This window comes from Carassius carassius, chromosome 3 (assembly GCF_963082965.1).
Source record: "Carassius carassius chromosome 3, fCarCar2.1, whole genome shotgun sequence".
NCBI classification, from domain to species: domain Eukaryota; kingdom Metazoa; phylum Chordata; class Actinopteri; order Cypriniformes; family Cyprinidae; genus Carassius; species Carassius carassius.
This window is the reverse complement of record NC_081757.1, coordinates 27942651-27961966: the sequence shown is the minus strand read 5'-3', so window position 1 is coordinate 27961966 and position 19316 is coordinate 27942651. Positions and strand designations below refer to the sequence as shown.

General features: G+C 39.1%; 1 protein-coding gene across 1 annotated transcript in view; it reads right to left on the bottom strand.

The window, feature by feature from the left end:
• The window catches only part of arap2 (ArfGAP with RhoGAP domain, ankyrin repeat and PH domain 2), a 99591-nt gene that overhangs the window by 58126 nt on the left and 22149 nt on the right, over positions 1–19316 (bottom strand). Inside the window, exons 5-8 of the mRNA XM_059535474.1 lie at positions 16231–16295; positions 14440–14832; positions 13339–13408; positions 2334–2454 (exon numbers count right to left, since the gene is read on the bottom strand). Coding sequence (XP_059391457.1) covers positions 2334–2454; positions 13339–13408; positions 14440–14832; positions 16231–16295 — 649 coding nt within the window. The remainder of the gene's footprint in view (positions 1–2333; positions 2455–13338; positions 13409–14439; positions 14833–16230; positions 16296–19316) is intronic.

The following is a 19316-nucleotide window of genomic DNA, read 5'->3' as shown; positions in this document are numbered from 1 at the left end:
TGACAACATTTTTAATTGTGATTATTCATATTAATCCTAATTATTTGTTAATTAATCAATTTTAAGGAAAGAACACAATATGTAAGTATGTTGGATTAAACAATTACACTCACATGTGCTCTGCATATGTATAAATTAAGACACCTAAGAGGAGGTAGATTTTTGGCAACAGTGCTCTTTACTCATCTCATTCCCACATCTCATTCTGTATTCCTCACACTGCCCAGGAAATGCAAAGACTGAAATTAAAACCTGCAATAATGAGATAATATAACAACTTTGCTCACACTTTATGGACATGTGTAAAGCTGCTTTGCAAGACTGCTGCTTGCGACCTTCACTCGTAGGTGATAATTAATTAACACCATAAAAAAAGTATAAATAACTTTACTTTTGTTAAATATTCCATATGGGTTTATGAATATTTATAAATATGATTAAATCCATTAAGAACATTTTCTCTATTTTTTTAATTGATTAATATCAGTTCTCAAAGACAAAAGTTTAGCTGGTTTTTGAATGGTTAGCCCATTTTTATAAGCAATACAGTTTGGTATCAGTAAGAATACTAATACTTTTATTTAGCAAAGATGCATTGATCAAAAACTGCTTTTGAATGGTAGTGTCAAAATAACATTTAGTTTCAGGTGACTGATTCAAAACAAACTGACAGCAGAACTGAACACCCACGAGTCATCATGAGCAAAGATGGCAGATTATATAGACTTCTTCAAAAGAGAAACAACATTAAACAATTTTTATTTACTTTGACAGCCCTAGTTATCACTGAAAGTGACCATGGCTTCAACACATCCTCATAGACAGTTACAAATTGCAGTTTGCCATTACTAAATGTTACAAACCTTGTATATTGGTGGCTGCAAAATATATTCTTCCCCTTTATCCATGAAAAAGTTGTTATTCCCAAAATATTACACTCTATTTGAAAGAAGAGGCCTGCACAGCTGAAGACTGCCCCAGAAAGAGTACACAGCCATGAATGTTTGCTCACTCACACACTCTCTCATCTAAATGATCCCAGTGTGCTCGATCTCTAGCACTAATTCTCATTCTTATCTTTTGTGCTCATCCCATGACCACCCACTTCCAGCGCTTTCATTCTCTCACTCATTCTCTCTCTCCTCCTCGCTTGTGTTTATCTTAAGATTGATGACTCTTTCAGACTGCTATAAAGCTGTTTAAAGATGCATGAGCAGATTGGACCAGCGCTCTGCTCTCTCTCTGTATCAGATTTTTTATTTATTTTTTGATGGTGGAAAGTACAGTTAAATGCATGCCTAAACTGACTTCCCTCAGAGTAATTTACTTACCATGGGTCAGAGGTCATTACACAACAGCTGGAGATAAAGTAGGTACTGAGGAGGCCATTATTTGCTGATTTTCTGGGACACTATGGCACACAGCAGTGCTATTAGCCTCAGATTTACTACAGTAATTGCAATGGGGAAAGTACAGGCTGTGTCAATAACATGGTTATTGACTGGCTCATGGTGAACTCCTCAACCTTACATTGTTCATTTTACTGCAAGATGTCCGAAAAGTCTTAATGGCAATGAGAAAGTCAAGTTGCTCCATTTACTAATAATGACAATATATATGATATACTTAGGTCTGCAGACATACAGTGGCCACAGAAAGTACTTAAAGATTCACGGCACACAAAACTACAAATATATTCACCAAAAAATAGCACAGAATCATGCTAAAATGCTATTATTAATGAACTAGCTATATTATTAAAGTAAAACTCTCAATAAATCACGACTAGTATAACCTTCAGAGCCAATAAATGCTGAAACAGTTTTACATTGATCTTGAGTTGCAGCTAAAGTATCAGAATACCCCTTAAACACCACGAGTCTCTCCATTAAAAACATAATCAGCCTTTTCACAGTCTTTAAATCAGGCTATCATTGCAGCTTAGTAATGAATATTAAGAAAAATATCCCATTAAATACACAGGCAATGGTGTGGCAACTATATACACCAACAGTGTGTTTACTGTACATATTAAATCCACAGCTGTCACCATCATCATCATCATCATCATCATCTCGGGTGTTTCAGGTTTATGTCATAATATTGTGATCTTCTTGAGCCTGGCTGGCTTCGCCTCTCTCTTTCACTCGCTCTGATTCAGTGTGGAAGATCTACTCAGAAAATCTTATCTTATAGCAGAGATTGTAAAGCGATAAAAATAAGATTCAAAAGATGAAAAAAGATCAAGAGTGAGAGTGGGAGTGAATTGGTTTAAAAGAGATTAGCAGAGAGGGATCGAAACGTGAGACAGACAGAAAAGCAAAGAGGCTCACCTTCTTTCTCTGCCCGAAACACAAAGGTTCTTGCAGACGTGACCACCTCAAACTTATTCTCACCAAGAGCACGAACTTGTTTTACTGTCGAAATGGGTATCAGGCCCTTCGAGTACATCTCCTGCAAAGAATGAGGGAGACAGAAAAATTATTCATAGCACAAAGTACATACAGACAGATTACAAACTACCAGTCGCAACTCTGGACAGACTTGACTGAATTTATGTCTCTCATGATCTCAAAAACGTCCTTCTTTCTAAAAGCTTAGTTAAAAAAAAAAAATGAAACAAAAAGCTTACAAAACAAAAAATAGTGTATCGTGTACTTGATTGATAGTGTACAAACATATTGCAACATCACTCTAATACACGGTTTCCAACAGGGACTTCAATCCAGTTATAATGCCTCTGCTATATATATATATATATATATATAAAAAAAGAGGGATTGAGTCAAGCACACACTCACACACTCAAGCAGGCCTGATTGCTAATACCAGTCCCCAGCTAACAGGCTCGGCACTCCAGTATTTATAGTCTGATGTTTTGTAGGGAGAGATGAGGGAAACAGAGCTAGTTGTTTAGAGAAAGCAGTGTTTGGTCTCTCTGTGTGCTTCAAACCAACATAAGCCTCCAAAGCAGCAGTAGAGCTCTGTGAGACCTCCTTTAGTCTGCAGAACTCATACACAGCACTCCAGTCGCTCTGAAACAGCAGACTGTGATGGATAGAAAAGGGCAAACACTGTGGAGAACTGAAAATGAAGGGGGAGGAGGAAAGGGAGAATGGAGATCTGTTGCGCAGGTAACATTTTAGGCAACATAGGTGACAAGTCTGTTCTAAAAGATAGACATTTTAATTAAGCAATCCTGTTTTGGTTGAATATTAAGGTAGCATGGCATACATTGCTTTGCAAAGAAGGCAATTCCATTATGCACTGAAGCATGATCACTTTTAGGGCCAGATTTACTAAACAAGGGCAAATTAGCATTAGAGTGTAATTTCCCAAAAAGTGCAGATGAGAGGGGAACATTCTGCGGGTGATTTTGACAATGCTTACATTAAAGTACACAGATGCAGCCAGATTATTTCTATTATGACCAGTGCAATCTACCAAGAGCAGCTCAAATTACCGTCTGCTTTAAGACATTAAATAATGGTGCAAATACCAGTAATCTGACTAGCGCAAACAGTAGTAAATCACATTGGGTGATTTATTTTAATACTCTCCTCCCATAAATGTTGTGTCTGAAAGAGAAACTCCTACAGATGCATATTCAATAAGATCAGGTGCAAAAAAAACTGTCCATGCCTTTTTAGCGCTAATTCTCCACTGCGCGTCTTTAGTAAATCCTAACAGTATTATTTTAACGTCGAAAGAAGGTTTGTGCTGGTGCAAGTTGCTAGTAAATCTGGCCCATAGAGTGTTTATTTGTATAATCCATAAATTTCACCTGTGTAGGTCATTCCAAAACACTTGGTTATGAGGTTTCACTTCAGTTAGAATGCCCTAGAAAAGAGCTGCCTATGTTGACCGTAAGAAGTGATGTAGTTCACTGGGTTTAGGAATAAGGCTAGAGTGAACGGCAAGGACAGGGGGAAAAGGCAAGGGGAAAAAAAGAAAAGATTAATTTGTCCATTTCAGTTGGCTGTTAATTATTATGATGACCTTGCACTATTTCTAGAACTTGTCCATACAGAAATAGAAGAGAAGATTTAGTGAGGGACCCCCTCCTCAGCTGCCGCAAATGGAAGAGGTAATTCCAAAGATAGACAGTAAGAGAGCCGATGAGGGAGAGAAAGCGAGAAAGTAGAGAGAATGAGAAAGAGAGGGATATGATAGCTTGGGGATTGCTTGATAGAGAGAGAATGAGTGAAGAACCAAGGGATCAAGGAAGAGAACCTCACAAAGCGGAGAGAGTGTAAGATTGCGAGGAAAAAAGAGAGAGAAAGAGGGGTCAGAGAGAGCACCATCTCCTCAAATTAAGGCAGCATGTTAACAACGATGGCTTCAGCTAACCCTAATTATGGTAGGGGGCAGCCAACACCTCTCTCCGGGATTTCATTCCTTGCTCACTCTCTCCAATTCTGCATCCTTCCCACTGCCAACTCGCAGGCATATTAATGAGACTTCCTCTGTCTAAAATCTGGACAGCAGTAGATGAGAGGAAAGAGGGATAAAAGTGAAGAGGTGTGCATGTTTATAGGAAGCTAAGTGGCAATAATGAGGAGCTCTGTAAGCTGGCATTAATTATTCATTATAATTACAATTTTCAGGGTCGGACTGATGAAGGGGGCTTAAGAGTACATGTGCAAACGCAAGCGCATCCATTAAGAGTTTAGAGATGGTTTAAGCACTTTGGTGTGTGCTTATACAAACACACATATAACAAAGACATTTGATGCACAAAAAGTTTATAGCAGGATTTATTTGTCTGGCTTGCACAAATCTGTGACGACGTGTCACACTCACAGCAGTTGTTCTATATATGCACTTTGATGTTCATGAACACATACATCCGAATGTGCGATAGAGTTGACTGATGAAGTCTGCATTCGTTCAGAGAGAACCAGAGAGTGCCTATAATGCCATTAGCTTTTGTTTTTACCAGCACTGGTTTAGTTCTGCAGTGGAGCCATGGGGACACCAGCTGGCACAGGGCAGCTAATGCACTTGAGTGTGGAAAATGACTTGTAAATGAATGGTGTGCATGATGCATTTGCATTTTTTGCAACATCCTACACTAGCCAAAAGCAGACAGTGGAATGTAGCATTCTAGAAGATTCTACGCTACCGTCAAAAATCTGAAATAATTAAGATTTTTTTATTGTCCTTGAAAGAAGTCTTGAAAGCTCTTTTCTATTTTAATACATTTAAAAATGCAATTGTATTACTATTATCTAATGTATTACTGTAATGTAATACTCCAGCCATTTCTCCAGTCTTCAGTGTCACATGATCTTTGAGATTTCTTTCAAATACGCTGATTTGATACTCAGTTATTATCAATTAATGTTGGTGATCAATTATAAGTACTGTTTGTTAATACTGTTTCTATTTTTTGCTGCATAATATTTTTGTAAAAACTGTCATGTGGGATTATTTGATAAATAGAAAACTGAAAAGAAATGTGTAAAAATCTTCAGTTACATTTTAATATATATTAAAGTAGAAAACAGTTATTTTAAACTGTAGTGTAATATTTCACAGTATTACTGTTTTACTGTATTTTGATCAAATAAATGCAGCCTTGGTGAGCATAAGCCTCAATTTGACAAGGAGTGTATACATTGCAGAACATGGGAAGCTCACTTTTGCTCTAAGTTAGATGGACTACAACCATCAAAACCCAGGGGTTGGTGGTGAGAAAGCTTTCCACTGGCGCTCCCAGGAGACTTTTGAGCTTTTCTGGATTTTCACACAGTTGTACTTCAGATACAAGGTAACTGATCCCAATCCAAACATCGCCACACACCCTGCCTACTGACAGGTAATACTCTAAACCTCTCTCACTCACACATACAAACTAAAACTCATGAAAGTGTTACTTGGATCCCTAGACATCACAGACCTGGTCGCAAGGTTGATGAAACATCAGGTAAGTTTGGGGAGACCATGCCTCTCTGTCCCCGAGGGTCCTACAGAGATCCAGTGGGAGTGCCTTGCTTGCCTCTCTCCCACGCTTAAGGAGGTCTCTGATTGATGACATCATTATTGTGATGTCAAGAAGCGAGCAGTGAATGAGATTAACCATTTCAATCAGTAAAGAGACTAAGGAGAGAATGTCCCCGCTGAGGACTATAAGTTGGAGGAGACTTTCTTTGAAACTTTCCTTAGTATTCTTGATAAGCTATGCTTGTTAAGGCAAATTCTGTTGCTTGCTTTATTTTTATTATATAGAAGGAACCAGTAAACAACCACCAAGCAAACAAACTTAAGAGCAATAAAAACTGCTATGAGGACCAACTATTTAATGTCCGGGCAACTGCACAAATCACCACAGCAGAGCTTCATTGAGGCTCCCACTCACACAAAACATTTAGTTATGGATGCAAAAGTCACCATTAACTCCTAATGCATAATGTCATCGCAGAGAAGCTCTTAATTTAGAAGACCCATGGAACCCAGGTATGGAAGGCATTTTCTGCCAAATTTAAATAAATAAATGAAATGATTAAAATTAAAATTAAAACCAGATTAACGATTTCATTACAGAAAACTGTACGCGAAATATGTGACAAAATTGAGAATGAAATTAAATGATTTCATTTTCACGGTGACATACCTGTCAAATTGAAAAATAAAATGCAATTGGTGATTTCACATTTCATTTTCAATACAGTCTCGAGGCAAGACTGCCAATATTAAAATGAAAAGCCAAACGTGAAAAAGAAACTACACATACAGTTTTTACAAAGCTCTTTATTAACGCTCACGCAATAATAGTGACACAATTCAAATTTAAATGTAAATTTTACTTGTCATTTTAATTCCTCTTTTATTTCACTGTTTTCATTTTCGTTTTCATTTTCAAAGACAACCTGCATGCAAATTATATGTTAATGAGTGGGTGTGGCTTATTCAAGTAACGGCGCTAGAGACAGTCGTCGAAGTCTCGTGTGCATGAGTTGAATGGTGGTTGAAACAATTTTGTCACATATTTTGCGTACAGTTTTCTGTAATGAAATCGTTAATCTGGTTTTAATTTTAATTTTAATCATTTCATTTATTTATTTAAATTTGGCAGAAAATGCCTTCCATACCCAGGGAGCTTGTGCTTACTATGCACTTATTGCTAAATGCTACCGCTAAATCAGCCTTTTAAATGTGATGAAGTGGATACTGACGATGGAAAATATGTTTCCATAATTCCTTAAATTAAGTGTCATTATTTTAGCAAGTTTTGACAAACTTGTTTCTCTTGGCAAGATATAGAGTTAAGGCCATATATATTTGGACACAGGCACAATTTTTATTATTTAAGCTGCTGACCGAAACATATTAAAGTACAGTTATATAATGAATACAGGCTTAAAGTGCACCCTCTGATCTTAAATTTGAGAGTATTCAAATCAAAATTTAAGTAAAGGTTAAATGATTAAAGCTCTTTAATATGTAGCTCCCTATTTTAAAACAAAAATACATAAGTAATTGGACAGTTGACTCAAAAGCTCATGGAGAGGTGTAGGCTTTTACTTTGTTATTTCTACATCAACTAAGCAGATAAAAGTTCTAGAGTTGATTCTAAACGTGCCATTTGCATTTGGAGGCTGTTGCTGTGAACCCACATCATGCGGTCAAAGGATCTCTCCATGCAGGTGAAACAGACAATTGTTAGTTCCATCAGAGAAATAGCAGGAACATTCAGAGTGACCAAATCAACAGTGTGGTACATTCTGAGAAAAAAGAATGCACTGGTGAGCTCAGCAACATAAGAAGGCCTGGACATCCATGAAGGACAACAGTGGTGGATGATTGGAGAATCATCTTTGTGGTAACCCTTTCACAACATTCAGCCAAGAGAGGAACACTCTCCAGGAGGTAGGTGTGTCATTGTCAAAGTCTACAACCAAGAGAAGACTTTACTGCCTTATTAACTCATTCTGATTCTTCAGTGTATGATTCTTTGAAACCACTATGGGAACGGGACCTAGGAGTTCTGTTTAATTCTGAAAATTGGACCAAGATCTGCGATGGTATCTTTCCAAAATGTACCTCAATTTCCATACATGAACAAAATTTCAAATTTTTCCACAGAATTTATTTTACACCTGTTCGACTGCATAAAATGTTCCCAGGTTGTTCCGACCTCTGTTTTAAATGCAAAGCTTGTAAGGGCACATTCTTTCATGTATTTTGGTCTTGTGTTCACATCCAACCATTTTGGAGAGGGGTCCACTCTGCAATCCAGGAGATAACAGGGAAACGTTTTATTTTATCCCCCTCACTTTTTTTGTTGAATGACATTCCTAAAGACCTTTTTGACTCGGACCTCAAATCTCTGTTTACTACCCTCATATTTCTGGCTAAGAAATTTATATTACTAAAATGGTCTACATCTCAGATCCCTACAATTTCCATGTGGATTTCTCAGCTGTCAACCTTTCTTCCTTTGGAGAAATTAACTTATGACCTCAACCACAAACAGGACAAATTCAGGAAACTTTGGGAACCTCTCCAATCCTTCCTACACAAAATTTGAAATTTTATTTTTAGAGATTTTTGGCTTCTTCTGTTTTGATTTATTATGTTTTTTGTTAACAGATACACTTGTACATTTTATTTAAATTGCAGCACTTGGGGTTTGTTTGTTTGTCTGTTTATTTGATTGTTTCTGTCTCGGTTGTTTGTATTATTTGAAAATCTCTAATAAAAAAAAAAAAAAAAAAGAGAGAAGACTTTACAAGAGCAATTAAAGAGGGTTCACCGCAGGTGCAAACCAAGCCCCGGGTCGGACTCGGGTCGGGCTTGGGCCGGTAATTCTGATAAGCTGTCGGACACGTGGCCAGGCTCAGCAGGACTCTAATAGGGTATAGGCAAGGCAAGGCAATGCAAGTTTATTTATATAGCACATTTCGTACACAATGGTAATTCAAAGTGCTTTACATAAAAGAAAGTAAAATAATAATGAAGAAAAAATAATGACAAGAATAAAACAAGCAATTTTAAAACTTTTAAAATTAAAAAAAAAAATTACTTATTTAAAATGAATTTAAAACAGAAAATGATTTTACATTTAAAAAGAAAAAAAACTTGAAAATATAGTGCAATCAGTTCGGACATTGCACAGTGCTCATTCAATAAATGCACAGCTAAACAGATGAGTTTTATGTCTAGATTTAAATGTGACTAATGTTTTAGCACATCTGATCTCTTCTGGTATTACCCTTGGTATTTCTAACTGACTCGATCCTAGTGATCTGAGTGCTCTGTTAGGTTTATATTCAGTGAGAATATCTGTAATATATTTCGTTCCTAGATCATTTAGTGACTTATATACAAGTAAAAGTACTTTAACCCTCTGGAGTCTAAGGGTATTTTTAGGGCCTGGAGAAGTTTTGCCATGCCCTGACATTTGTGCTTTTTTCAGTTTCTTATACACATCTAAATGGCTAAAGTCTAGTCTCACTGTAATCAGCACAAACTTGGCTATAATAATATGTGAGTAGCATGTATGTACATGATTGTGTTTTTGAGAAAAAAAAATGTTATGCGTGGTTACTGAAAAACTAAAAATGTTAAAAAAACTTGAATAAGGCCATAAAACACATACAGAACATTGGTTCCCGGGAATTTTGAGAACTGGAGCTTGTAGCCTAGAATTGTTATTTCTAAATGATGTGAAAATCATCTTGTTTACTCACTCACTCACAGAAAACAATATGTAGATTTAAATTTTCTAAGACACTTTTTGTTTGTAAAACTAGCTTACTAACTATTAAAATCAATCCTAAATGTAACTGAAAGCCAGTGTGAGGACCCGAGGACTGGTGTGATATGCTCAGATTTTCTGGTTCTATTCTGGATGAGCTGCAGCTGTCTAATGGTCTTTTTGGGAAGGCCGGTGAGGAGCCCATTACAATAGTCCACCCTGCTGGTGATAAAGGCATGAACTAGTTTCTCCAAGTCTTGGCTGGAAACAAAACATCTAATTCTTGCTATATTTTTTAAATGATAGTATGCTGATTTAGTTACTGCTTTGACATGATTACTGAAACTAAGGTCTGTCTCCAGAATCACACCAGGATTCCTGACTTGATTTTTAGTTGTTTGACCCCTAGAGTCAAGGTATGCATTCACCTTGAAAACTTTATTTTTGTTTCCAAATGCAATGACTTCAGTTTTTTCCTTGTTTAACTGAAGTTCTGGCACATCCAACTATTAATTTTATCAATGCATTGGCAGAGGGAGTCAATGGGGCTGTAGTCATTTGGAGATAAGGCTAGGTAAATCTGGGTATCATCAGCATAGCTGTGATAGGCAATTACAATAGTACAAATGGAGTCACTCAAAATATATAGCAAAAGCAACCCAGGAGTTTTTGAAGGTAAAAAAGTGGATTATTCAGCAATGGCCAAGTCAATCTCCTGATCTCAACCTGATTGAGCATGCATTTCACTTGCTGAAGTCAAAACTGAAGGCAGAGAGACCCACAAACACACAACACCTTTCGTCAGCTGCAGTAAAGGCCTGGCAAAGCATCACAAAGAAAGAAAACCCAGTCTCTGGTGATGTCCATTAGTTCCAGACTTATAGGCAATAGGTGATTGTCTTCTGAAAATCTTTTTGTCATGCTGGTTGAAGTGGTCTATATGTATTTATATGTATTTGCATATTCCGTAGAAGGCGTAGGACCAAGAAATGTTTGTCCAACCAAAACGCTCATTCAGAGTGTTTTTATTGACTCTACCTGCCTGACAACATATGTATTTGAATACCTCTGCGCACAGGGATGGTTCAGACAGGATACGTCATCAGCACATTTTTTCTTTCAGCACTTTCCTCCCTGGTTTTGTAGTACTTTTACTAACTGTATAAAGTTTTCTCACTATTGAATGACACATGATGTATTGTAGTAATGTTGTATCTGGTCATCGGATCTGTTCATGTTTATGCCTTCAGGGGGCGTGGCTTTGGACAGTGATTTGCAGGGAGGGTGGGATGTTCGCTTTCAGTGCTATCCGGCTAAAGTTATCATTTTCCAAGATCTCCTACTGCACATTTAAGGCAGTCATTTCCTGCAAAGGATTCTCAACAAAATATAAAAAAAATAACCATTTCTTTATGATTACATTTATTTGTCCAATTACATTTGAGTCCCTGAAAATGGGGAGACAGTATATAAAAATGGTTGTAATTCCTAAGCATTTTATGTTATATTTTGTTCAACCCCTTGAATTAAAGCTTAAAGTCTGAACTTCAATTTCATCTTGATTGCTTCATTTTAATTCTGGTGGCATACACAGCCAAAATTATGAAAATTGTGTCATTGTCCAAATAAATGGACCTAACTGTATTTACAAGATATATTTGCAGTTTCATTCAAATGTTTAGGGGGAATGCAATTTTTGGTCACACTTTATTTTAAGGTTTAATTCTTGCTTTTAACAAACCATTAACTATGACTTTTTCCTTAATAAACTCCTAATTTGCTGTTTATTAATAGTTAGTAAGGTAGTTGTTAAGTTTAATTAGGGATGTACATTATGGTCATGTAGAGTATGTGCTTTATAAGTACTAATAAACAGCCAATATGTTAATAATAGGCATGCTAATAAGCAAATAGCTGTTTCCATAAAAATGAACATTGATAATAATAAGACATGTTACTCAAGCAGCAAATAAGCATATAAGAATGAATTCTGAAGGATCAATTACATAAAAAATAATAATAATAAATACGTTAAAACAGAAAACAGTTACTTTAAATTGTAATAATATCTCACAATTATATGCCAACAAGTAAACAGGAGCTTGAAAGGGAAAGAGTGACTGGTATGTTTGAAAGCTATAACAGGCCGCTCCACTGATGTTTCTCTTTTGATTAGGCTTAAAGGGCTAAAAGAAAGACAAAAGCATGGTACACGCAGGTTCACCCAATGCTCCCTCCTCCGTCTCTATTACAGCGTCCTCTACCCCCTCTGTTTTACACTGATGATATCACCTGCTCCAGCAACCAGTGCTGTTTCTGTCCAACTGTGATAATAATACTATATCTGCAAAAAGAGTGGTTGACTGTCGACAACTATGGAAGAACATTTTAGGTTTATCCCACTGGAAGTGGAAGTTAATAGAGGGATTTGCAGCAGTTAGGACGCTCTGAGATACTTTAAACTAGGGGTGTGCACGGATAGTCGAACATTCGAATATTTGTTCTGCTCTAATTATTCAATAAATAAAAATGATATTCGAATTTTGCAAAAAAAAAGTTCACAATAAAACCTAATTTGGTCACTTTCTGTGATTCTCTACGGCATATTTGAAGATGTATGCAAGCAAAAAATAATTAATGAATGAATACGGGGCCGTTCACATATCACGCCTAAAAACACGTGGAAAACGCTAGGTGCGCTGCTTTCTCCTTCTTTCCAAGGCGCTCGGGCAGAAGCGCTCCCGAGGCGTCTGCCGTTGCTAAGTAACAATGACTCGCTCTCTCCATAAAGACGCGGAAATTTCAGCAAAGGATAAATGGATTTGCAGCACATTGTTGTGGCATCTCTCAAGCAACGAATAAACACTGCTAACTTGGAGAATGCAGTGAAAACTCCTCTTCTCTTGTCTGCCATAGACCCTCGGCACAAACATCTCAGGTTTCGCGATGAAAACATGAGAGAAGTAAGAAAAAAAACTTTTTTGAACATTATCAGAACATTTTCCTTGATGCGAGTGGTGCGTAACCAACGATGAAGAGGATGCAATGCCCACTCGTCGGAAAAGGCTGAGCCAGTTCTTCAGCGATGATTACAGAGAGTCCAGCCGAGACGAGTGGGAACAGTTCTTGCTGGAACCATGTATTCCACCAGATGAGGATCCCATTCAGTGGTGAAACGAAAACACGAAGCGCTTCACAAAACATATTCGCTTAGCACACCGTTATTGTGAGTCCCGACAACGTCTGTGCCGTCAGAGCGCGTTTTCTCCGCGGCCAGCATTATTGTTAACAGACTAAGGAGACGACTTTCCCCCGATTATGTTTACATGCCCGTATTTCTTAACAAGAACATGTGAAAAAAAAGCAAAAAAGATTTGCTGACAGTTTAAAAGTTTAAAAGTTAAGTGTAGGCTACGTTCTACAATAGCCTAATTGCTGCAGGCTGCTTTACGTTTTTTCTTTGTTCACTTTTTTTTTTTTTTGCTTTTAATCTGTACTTTTGTTTGTTTGCACGCATTGTTAAAGGTTTTCATGGTTTTCATTTGTGAATGTGTGTGTGTGTGTGTGTGTGTGTGTGTGTGTGTGTGTGTGTGTGTGTGTGTGTGTGTGTGCTTGCGTGTGTGTGTGCGTGTCACCTTATCGCTGCTGTAGTAAGTGAGATTTCCTCCTTCAAGCTTCACCCATCTTCTCTGAAAGACACAGTTCCTACAAATACAAAATAAATTGTCATGTTGTCAAAAGTCAAAACACATCATTATTCATTTCACAATATTAAACTGATTATCAGTGAGGGTTTATTATCAGGACAATTTTAAACAAAATGAATACATTTGGCCAGTGCAGCCACTCAACTGGCACAGTGGTGTTTCAACTAGCAAAATAAAGCATCATGAAAAAGGAAGAAGAGAAAAAAAAAACTGAAACAGGAAGGCCAGTTTCACAAGTTGGTTTAGCATGTATAGAAACTGATATGAAAATAAAGTGTGAAATATGCTGTAAGTTAATGCCCAACTCTACTGAAGCTTTGTACACTTGCTTTCAAAAATGATTCATATTTGGGGTCAGCAAGATTTGTTCATGTTTTTAAAAGACGTCTCTTTTGCCCATCAAGACAGCATTTATTTGATAAAAAAATAAATTATAAACAGTAATATGCAACATATTACTATAATTTAAAATCATTGTTTGCTATTTGAATATATTTTTAAATAACATTTATTCTTGTGATGCAAAGCTGAATTTTCAGCATCCATTTCTTCAGACTTCAGTATCACACAACCCTTTAGAAATCATTCTAATATGCTGATTTGCAGCTCAAGAAACTGAATATAACCTATGTTGAAAACAGTTGTTCTGTTCTTAGAACTGGAGCATTTAGTAATCAATGCTGCTAAATGTGAAATATGTATTGTGTCATAAGAATTACAGTAGATTAAAGCTTTAAAGGTTTGGGCACAATGCAGTCAGCTCACTGCAATGTGAAGTAAGTTTCCTGCTTTTGTGTGTTTTAAATATAGTGAAATATATGAAATATAGTGTATGAGTCATGCAGACTACTTTCATGGTCATGAGGTAATGTGAACTGAATGGCAAAGAGCTGCATGAAGTGCATCTTCTGTGTTCAAAATATAAAATAACATTTTTGGGTGAACTATTCCTTAACATTTATGTGCTTAAGTACTTGACTTACAGTATTCTCAAGAATAATCCTTAAAAAATGCCTGCGTGGTCCTTACCCTTGAGGAGAGAGTTTATCTAGCCAGCCTTCTTTGGTGACAGCATTACGGGTCCCATAGAAGCAGGCATAGGGAGAAATGGAAACTTCTGTTATAGAAGGAAGGCTTGGTCTCAGTAGGCCTGGTAGGTCATCATGTGCCATACTGTATATGTCCTTCACATCTGTCTGAGGCTTGGCCAAAGCTGATGTTCCAGTGCTCGAAAGAAGAGTAGGCGATGTAAGATGTTTAAAAGAGCATTCAGTAGCCATTTGCTGACTAAGCTTGGATTCTTGGACAGTGGAGTAATCATCATCATCATCATCATCATCATCATCATGGATATATTGTTGCTTGGAAAGGTCTTGCTTCTTGTTATTGTGTGTGCTTTCTTGGTTTTGTGTCTGCTTGATTCTAAAAAACAAAAATCAAAATAATTATTCAGTTGGTGTAAGGAAAAGGCTAAATAATAGCATTCACTATAATTACTTAGGTAACTTCATTTCATTTCCATTGCTTTACATTCTTTAACAGGATGACAATATTTCGAGAGAGGAACACTGTTCCTGAAGAACATTAAAGGGATAGTTTACCCAAAAGTTAAAATTCTCATCATCATAATTTTCTCACCTTCAAGTCATTTCAAACTAAAGACAATATTTTGAGTAATGTTTTAGCATTTTTTTTAGGCCAGACTTTTTGGTTACCCACCTTCTTTCAAACATCACATTTTGTGTTCTACAGAAGAAAGGAAGTTATACAGTTTTGCAACAGAGTTTTATTTTTGGGTAAACTATCGCTTTGAGAATAGATAAGAGGTAAATAGAGATAAATAATAATTGATAATAAACACTTTCATCAATGAAAATAAATTCACACCCAAGGTGCTGATTACACCTGGCCATCATATCCTACAAACCACAGTATTGTCTACAGAGATCCTCCGAGTACCACAGTGGACATATGAAAATTTACAAACTGTGTTAAAATCACCGAAACCATCAAGAATTAGAGGACTTAACATACAAGTTTATTATTTTAGAAATAGGTTGTTAAAAAAAACAGGCTAAAGCCGAGTTCAGACTGCAAGATGTTCATAGTCGGGTCACTGTTCTTTTCACATTGCATGACTATCTTGGCCAGCATTCAGTCAGCGTCAGAAGCTTTCACACTGCATGACTTTACAATAGGAAGAATCGCCGACAACTCTGTCTGGCACGCAAATTGCATTTCACAACCAAACACATGCGAGATGTGACCAGGAAACAACGTGATATCACGCGTGCAAGACCGGAGTTCTCACATGAGAGATAGCTCAGCTGAAACGTCAAACAGACACGGGTGCTACTGACAAATTTCTACAAATTTTTCTTCCATTTCATGGGTCCAAATAGACCGAGATGAAAGCCTTTTTCTGAAACGAAGCCATGATTGCTGATATTATGGTCTATAACTCCTCCCCGAACTCCCCGCTGCTCTGTATCTTGCTCACTCATTGGCTGTCGGTCATCGCTGATGTAGTTTTCAGTCAGAACACACTTCACGCAGCAGGATTTTGAATCACCGAAAGGTCCAGATATTTAGCATGCCAAATATCTCACGGGCGTCGGCGACTCGTCTGCGATTCTCTCAAATAGCATCTTTGCTCATTCCCACTGCGTGATTGTCACTCGCGTAAACGAGCACTGATTTGCCTGTGATTTGGGGCATTTGTATGAGATTTCTCAAAATCTGTTGGTGAGCCAAAATCGGGCTAAAATCATTCAGTCTGAACTCGGCTTTAAGGACACTGAAGTTCTCTAAACTGTTCACCTCAACTTCTGTTGATCCAGGTTCACTTTTACTCCTTGACTAGACATAACCTCATTGCCCACATCCTGAAAAACAAAAGCAACCAAGATTAAACTAAAAGCAAGAATATTTTCTAAATTCTGGTTTCAAATTCCATTCAGCCTTGTTTTAAATGTATTTCGGCATTTTCAAGACCTGTAGACTTAAGGGACTTAATCGTACCATAATGTGTTACATACACTACTGTATATACAATTTATCAGAGTATTTATGTTTCAGAGAAGAGCAATGACATTTTATGATGTTTTTTTCTTTGGTTTTCAAGTGCATGTAATGTGCTCACCTACAGAATTAGACACTGCTGCTTTTAACGTAACACATTTTCAATTATGAATTACAACACTGATGACACTTGGTTCATCGTACTGCTGGGACAGACTGCTGTTTATGTCACACCCAGGGGCTGGCTATGCTTTAACTAAGCCACACCCCTTCTCAACTTCCACCTCGAGGAGGTCCCCAAACCCGACCCAATGGCCAAGCAACACGAGAACAAGTAAGTGATAAAACAATCTTTATTTAAATATTTAAAAATAGCTTAGGGAATAGGGAAAGGGCAATTAAAACTAAACTCTGACTCGGCCCTCCAGATGGGCTATGGCCGGGAAGAGGTCAGGGAGCAAGGGGGCCACGGGGATCCGGGGCGTGGGGCTCGGGCCCCGGCCTGAGTCTTAGGTATCCGTAGCGCCCTCCTTCTTCCTCCTCTTCGCTGAATACAGCTCACGGTAAGTACTGGTTCACTCAGTTCGTTCTCGAGGTGCCCACTCTCTTTCTCTTCCTCCACAGGCAACAGCTCTTCGCTGATTACAGCTCACAGTAAGTACTGATTCACCCAGTTCGTTCCTTGGGTGCTCACGCTCTTTCTCTTTCTCCACAGGCAACGGCTGGGACACACAGGCACAGTTAGTTCAGCTTGGTTTTGCTCTCACCTCTTCGCTGATTACAGCTCACAGTAAGTACTGGTTCACACAGTTCGTTCCTTGGGTGCTCACTCGCTTTCTCTTTCTCCACAGGCAGCGGCTGGGACACACAGGCACAGTTAGTTCAGCTTGGTTTTGCTCTCACCTCTTCGCTGATTACAGCTCACAGTAAGTACTGGTTCACACAGTTCGTTCCTTGGGTACTCACTCGCTTTCTCTTTCTCCACAGGCAGCGGCGTAAGTACAGGTTCCCTCAGTCTCTCCTCGTGTTACCCACTCTCTCTCCTTTTCTCTCCACAGGTATCAACTTGGGCACAATAGCACAGTTAGTTTGCTTTGAATGGCTCTCACCTCTGGGCTGGACACAGCGTACTGTAAGTACAGGGTTCGCTCTATTCCTCCTCGTGTTATTCACTCTCTCTCTCCTTTCCTCTCCACAGGTATCAACTTGGGCACAATAGCACAGTTAGTTTGCTTTGAATGGCTCTCACCTCTGGGCTGGACACAGCGTACTGTAAGTACAGGGTTCGCTCTATTCCTCCTCGTGTTATTCACTCTCTCTCCTTTTCTCTCCACAGGTATCAACTTGGGCACAATAGCACAGTTAGTTTGCTTTGAATGGCTCTCACCTCTGGGCTGGACACAGCGTACTGTAAGTACAGGGTTCGCTCTATTCCTCCTCGTGTTATTCCCTCTCTCTCCTTTTCTCTCCACAGATATCAACTTGGGCACAATAGCACCGTTAGTTTGCTTTGAATGGCTCTCACCTCTGGGCTGAACACAGCGCACTGTAAGTACAGGTTTCCTCTGTTTCTCCTTGTGTTACTCACTCTCTTTCCTTTCCTCTCCACAGGTATCAACTTAGACACAAAACACAGTTACTCTGCTTTGGATGGCTTTCACCTCTGGGCTGGACACAGCGTACCGTGCTATCTCCGGAGATCTGAAGCACGCTCACAACATATACTGTACTGAACTAGGCCAGGACCAGCAATCTCCTTGTCCTCCCACGCCGAAGTGCGTGAAGGCGGGGGTTTATCTGACAGGACACACGGCAATACACAGCAGCCCACAGCAATATACAACACCACGTCAAAATTATAGGTTTTCACAGCACGAAGACTCACCCACCACACTCAGTGTACGGAAAGGACACCCGTCTTCCTTCACTTCGCTTGGTTCGGATCTGGCGATGGAATATGCGGCCTAGCTAGTGATGTCGTCGTTGCGACTACTTCAATAAGTATTCCTTCGGCTCTCCCACCACACTATATTAGGGGTAGGGCCACCCTCCTCCTCCTGGAGAGATCTACACAACGCCAGGTCAATATACAGGGCACTTTCGACTGGCTCTTAGTACTCACATCAATGCCACTTCCAATCCCCTTTTTCACGTCGTCTCAGTTCGCCGTATAATCTGTTCACTTCTCAACCTTTAAGGTTCGCGATGTCTTCACAATCATACAATTCCAGCCTGAGGGAGAGAGAGAGTTAGACAGCTACCAGCAGCGTACCAAGACGGGCACAACCCAGTGCTTCACACACACCAAAGAGAGCTTCCTAGACTGTGAAATAACTTGGCCTTAAGTACTGCCTTGTCCAGCGTATCCTCCAATCACCAACCGCTGTCCCTAACTAGGCACAGGTGCATCGAATTCCCTGATTTTCCTTCTTACGGCGCTACCGGAAGTTCCGGTGTTCTGTTTTTCCGGTCCGGGCGGAAACACTTCCGGGCGGAACCAAACTTCCCGAATTTTGGTTCCGCCCCTAAAGATCGTCACCTTGTGACATCCTCCCCCGCCAATCCGTTCTAGTCCCTAGAACGTCCTCGGGCTGTCCACTCCCCATAGCGGGCAGGGGGTCGGCCTCGGTTCTCTCGCTGGGATCGTCTCACTGGTGAATCGGGCTCAGCTTGTTCAGGGGCTGCTTCTGGTTCTCTCGGGGCGATCGGGGGTGGTGCCACCACGGGTCTCCCTGGTACCACAGCCCAACCTTCAATCCAGGGGGCCGCTGGTACAGGTTCCGTGGGGACTTCTTCCACGGCTTCAGGGTAGTTAGGGCATGGGCGAATCATGTTCCGGTGCACCACACGGTCGGGGCCTGACTTCCCTTCTGGCCGGATGGTAT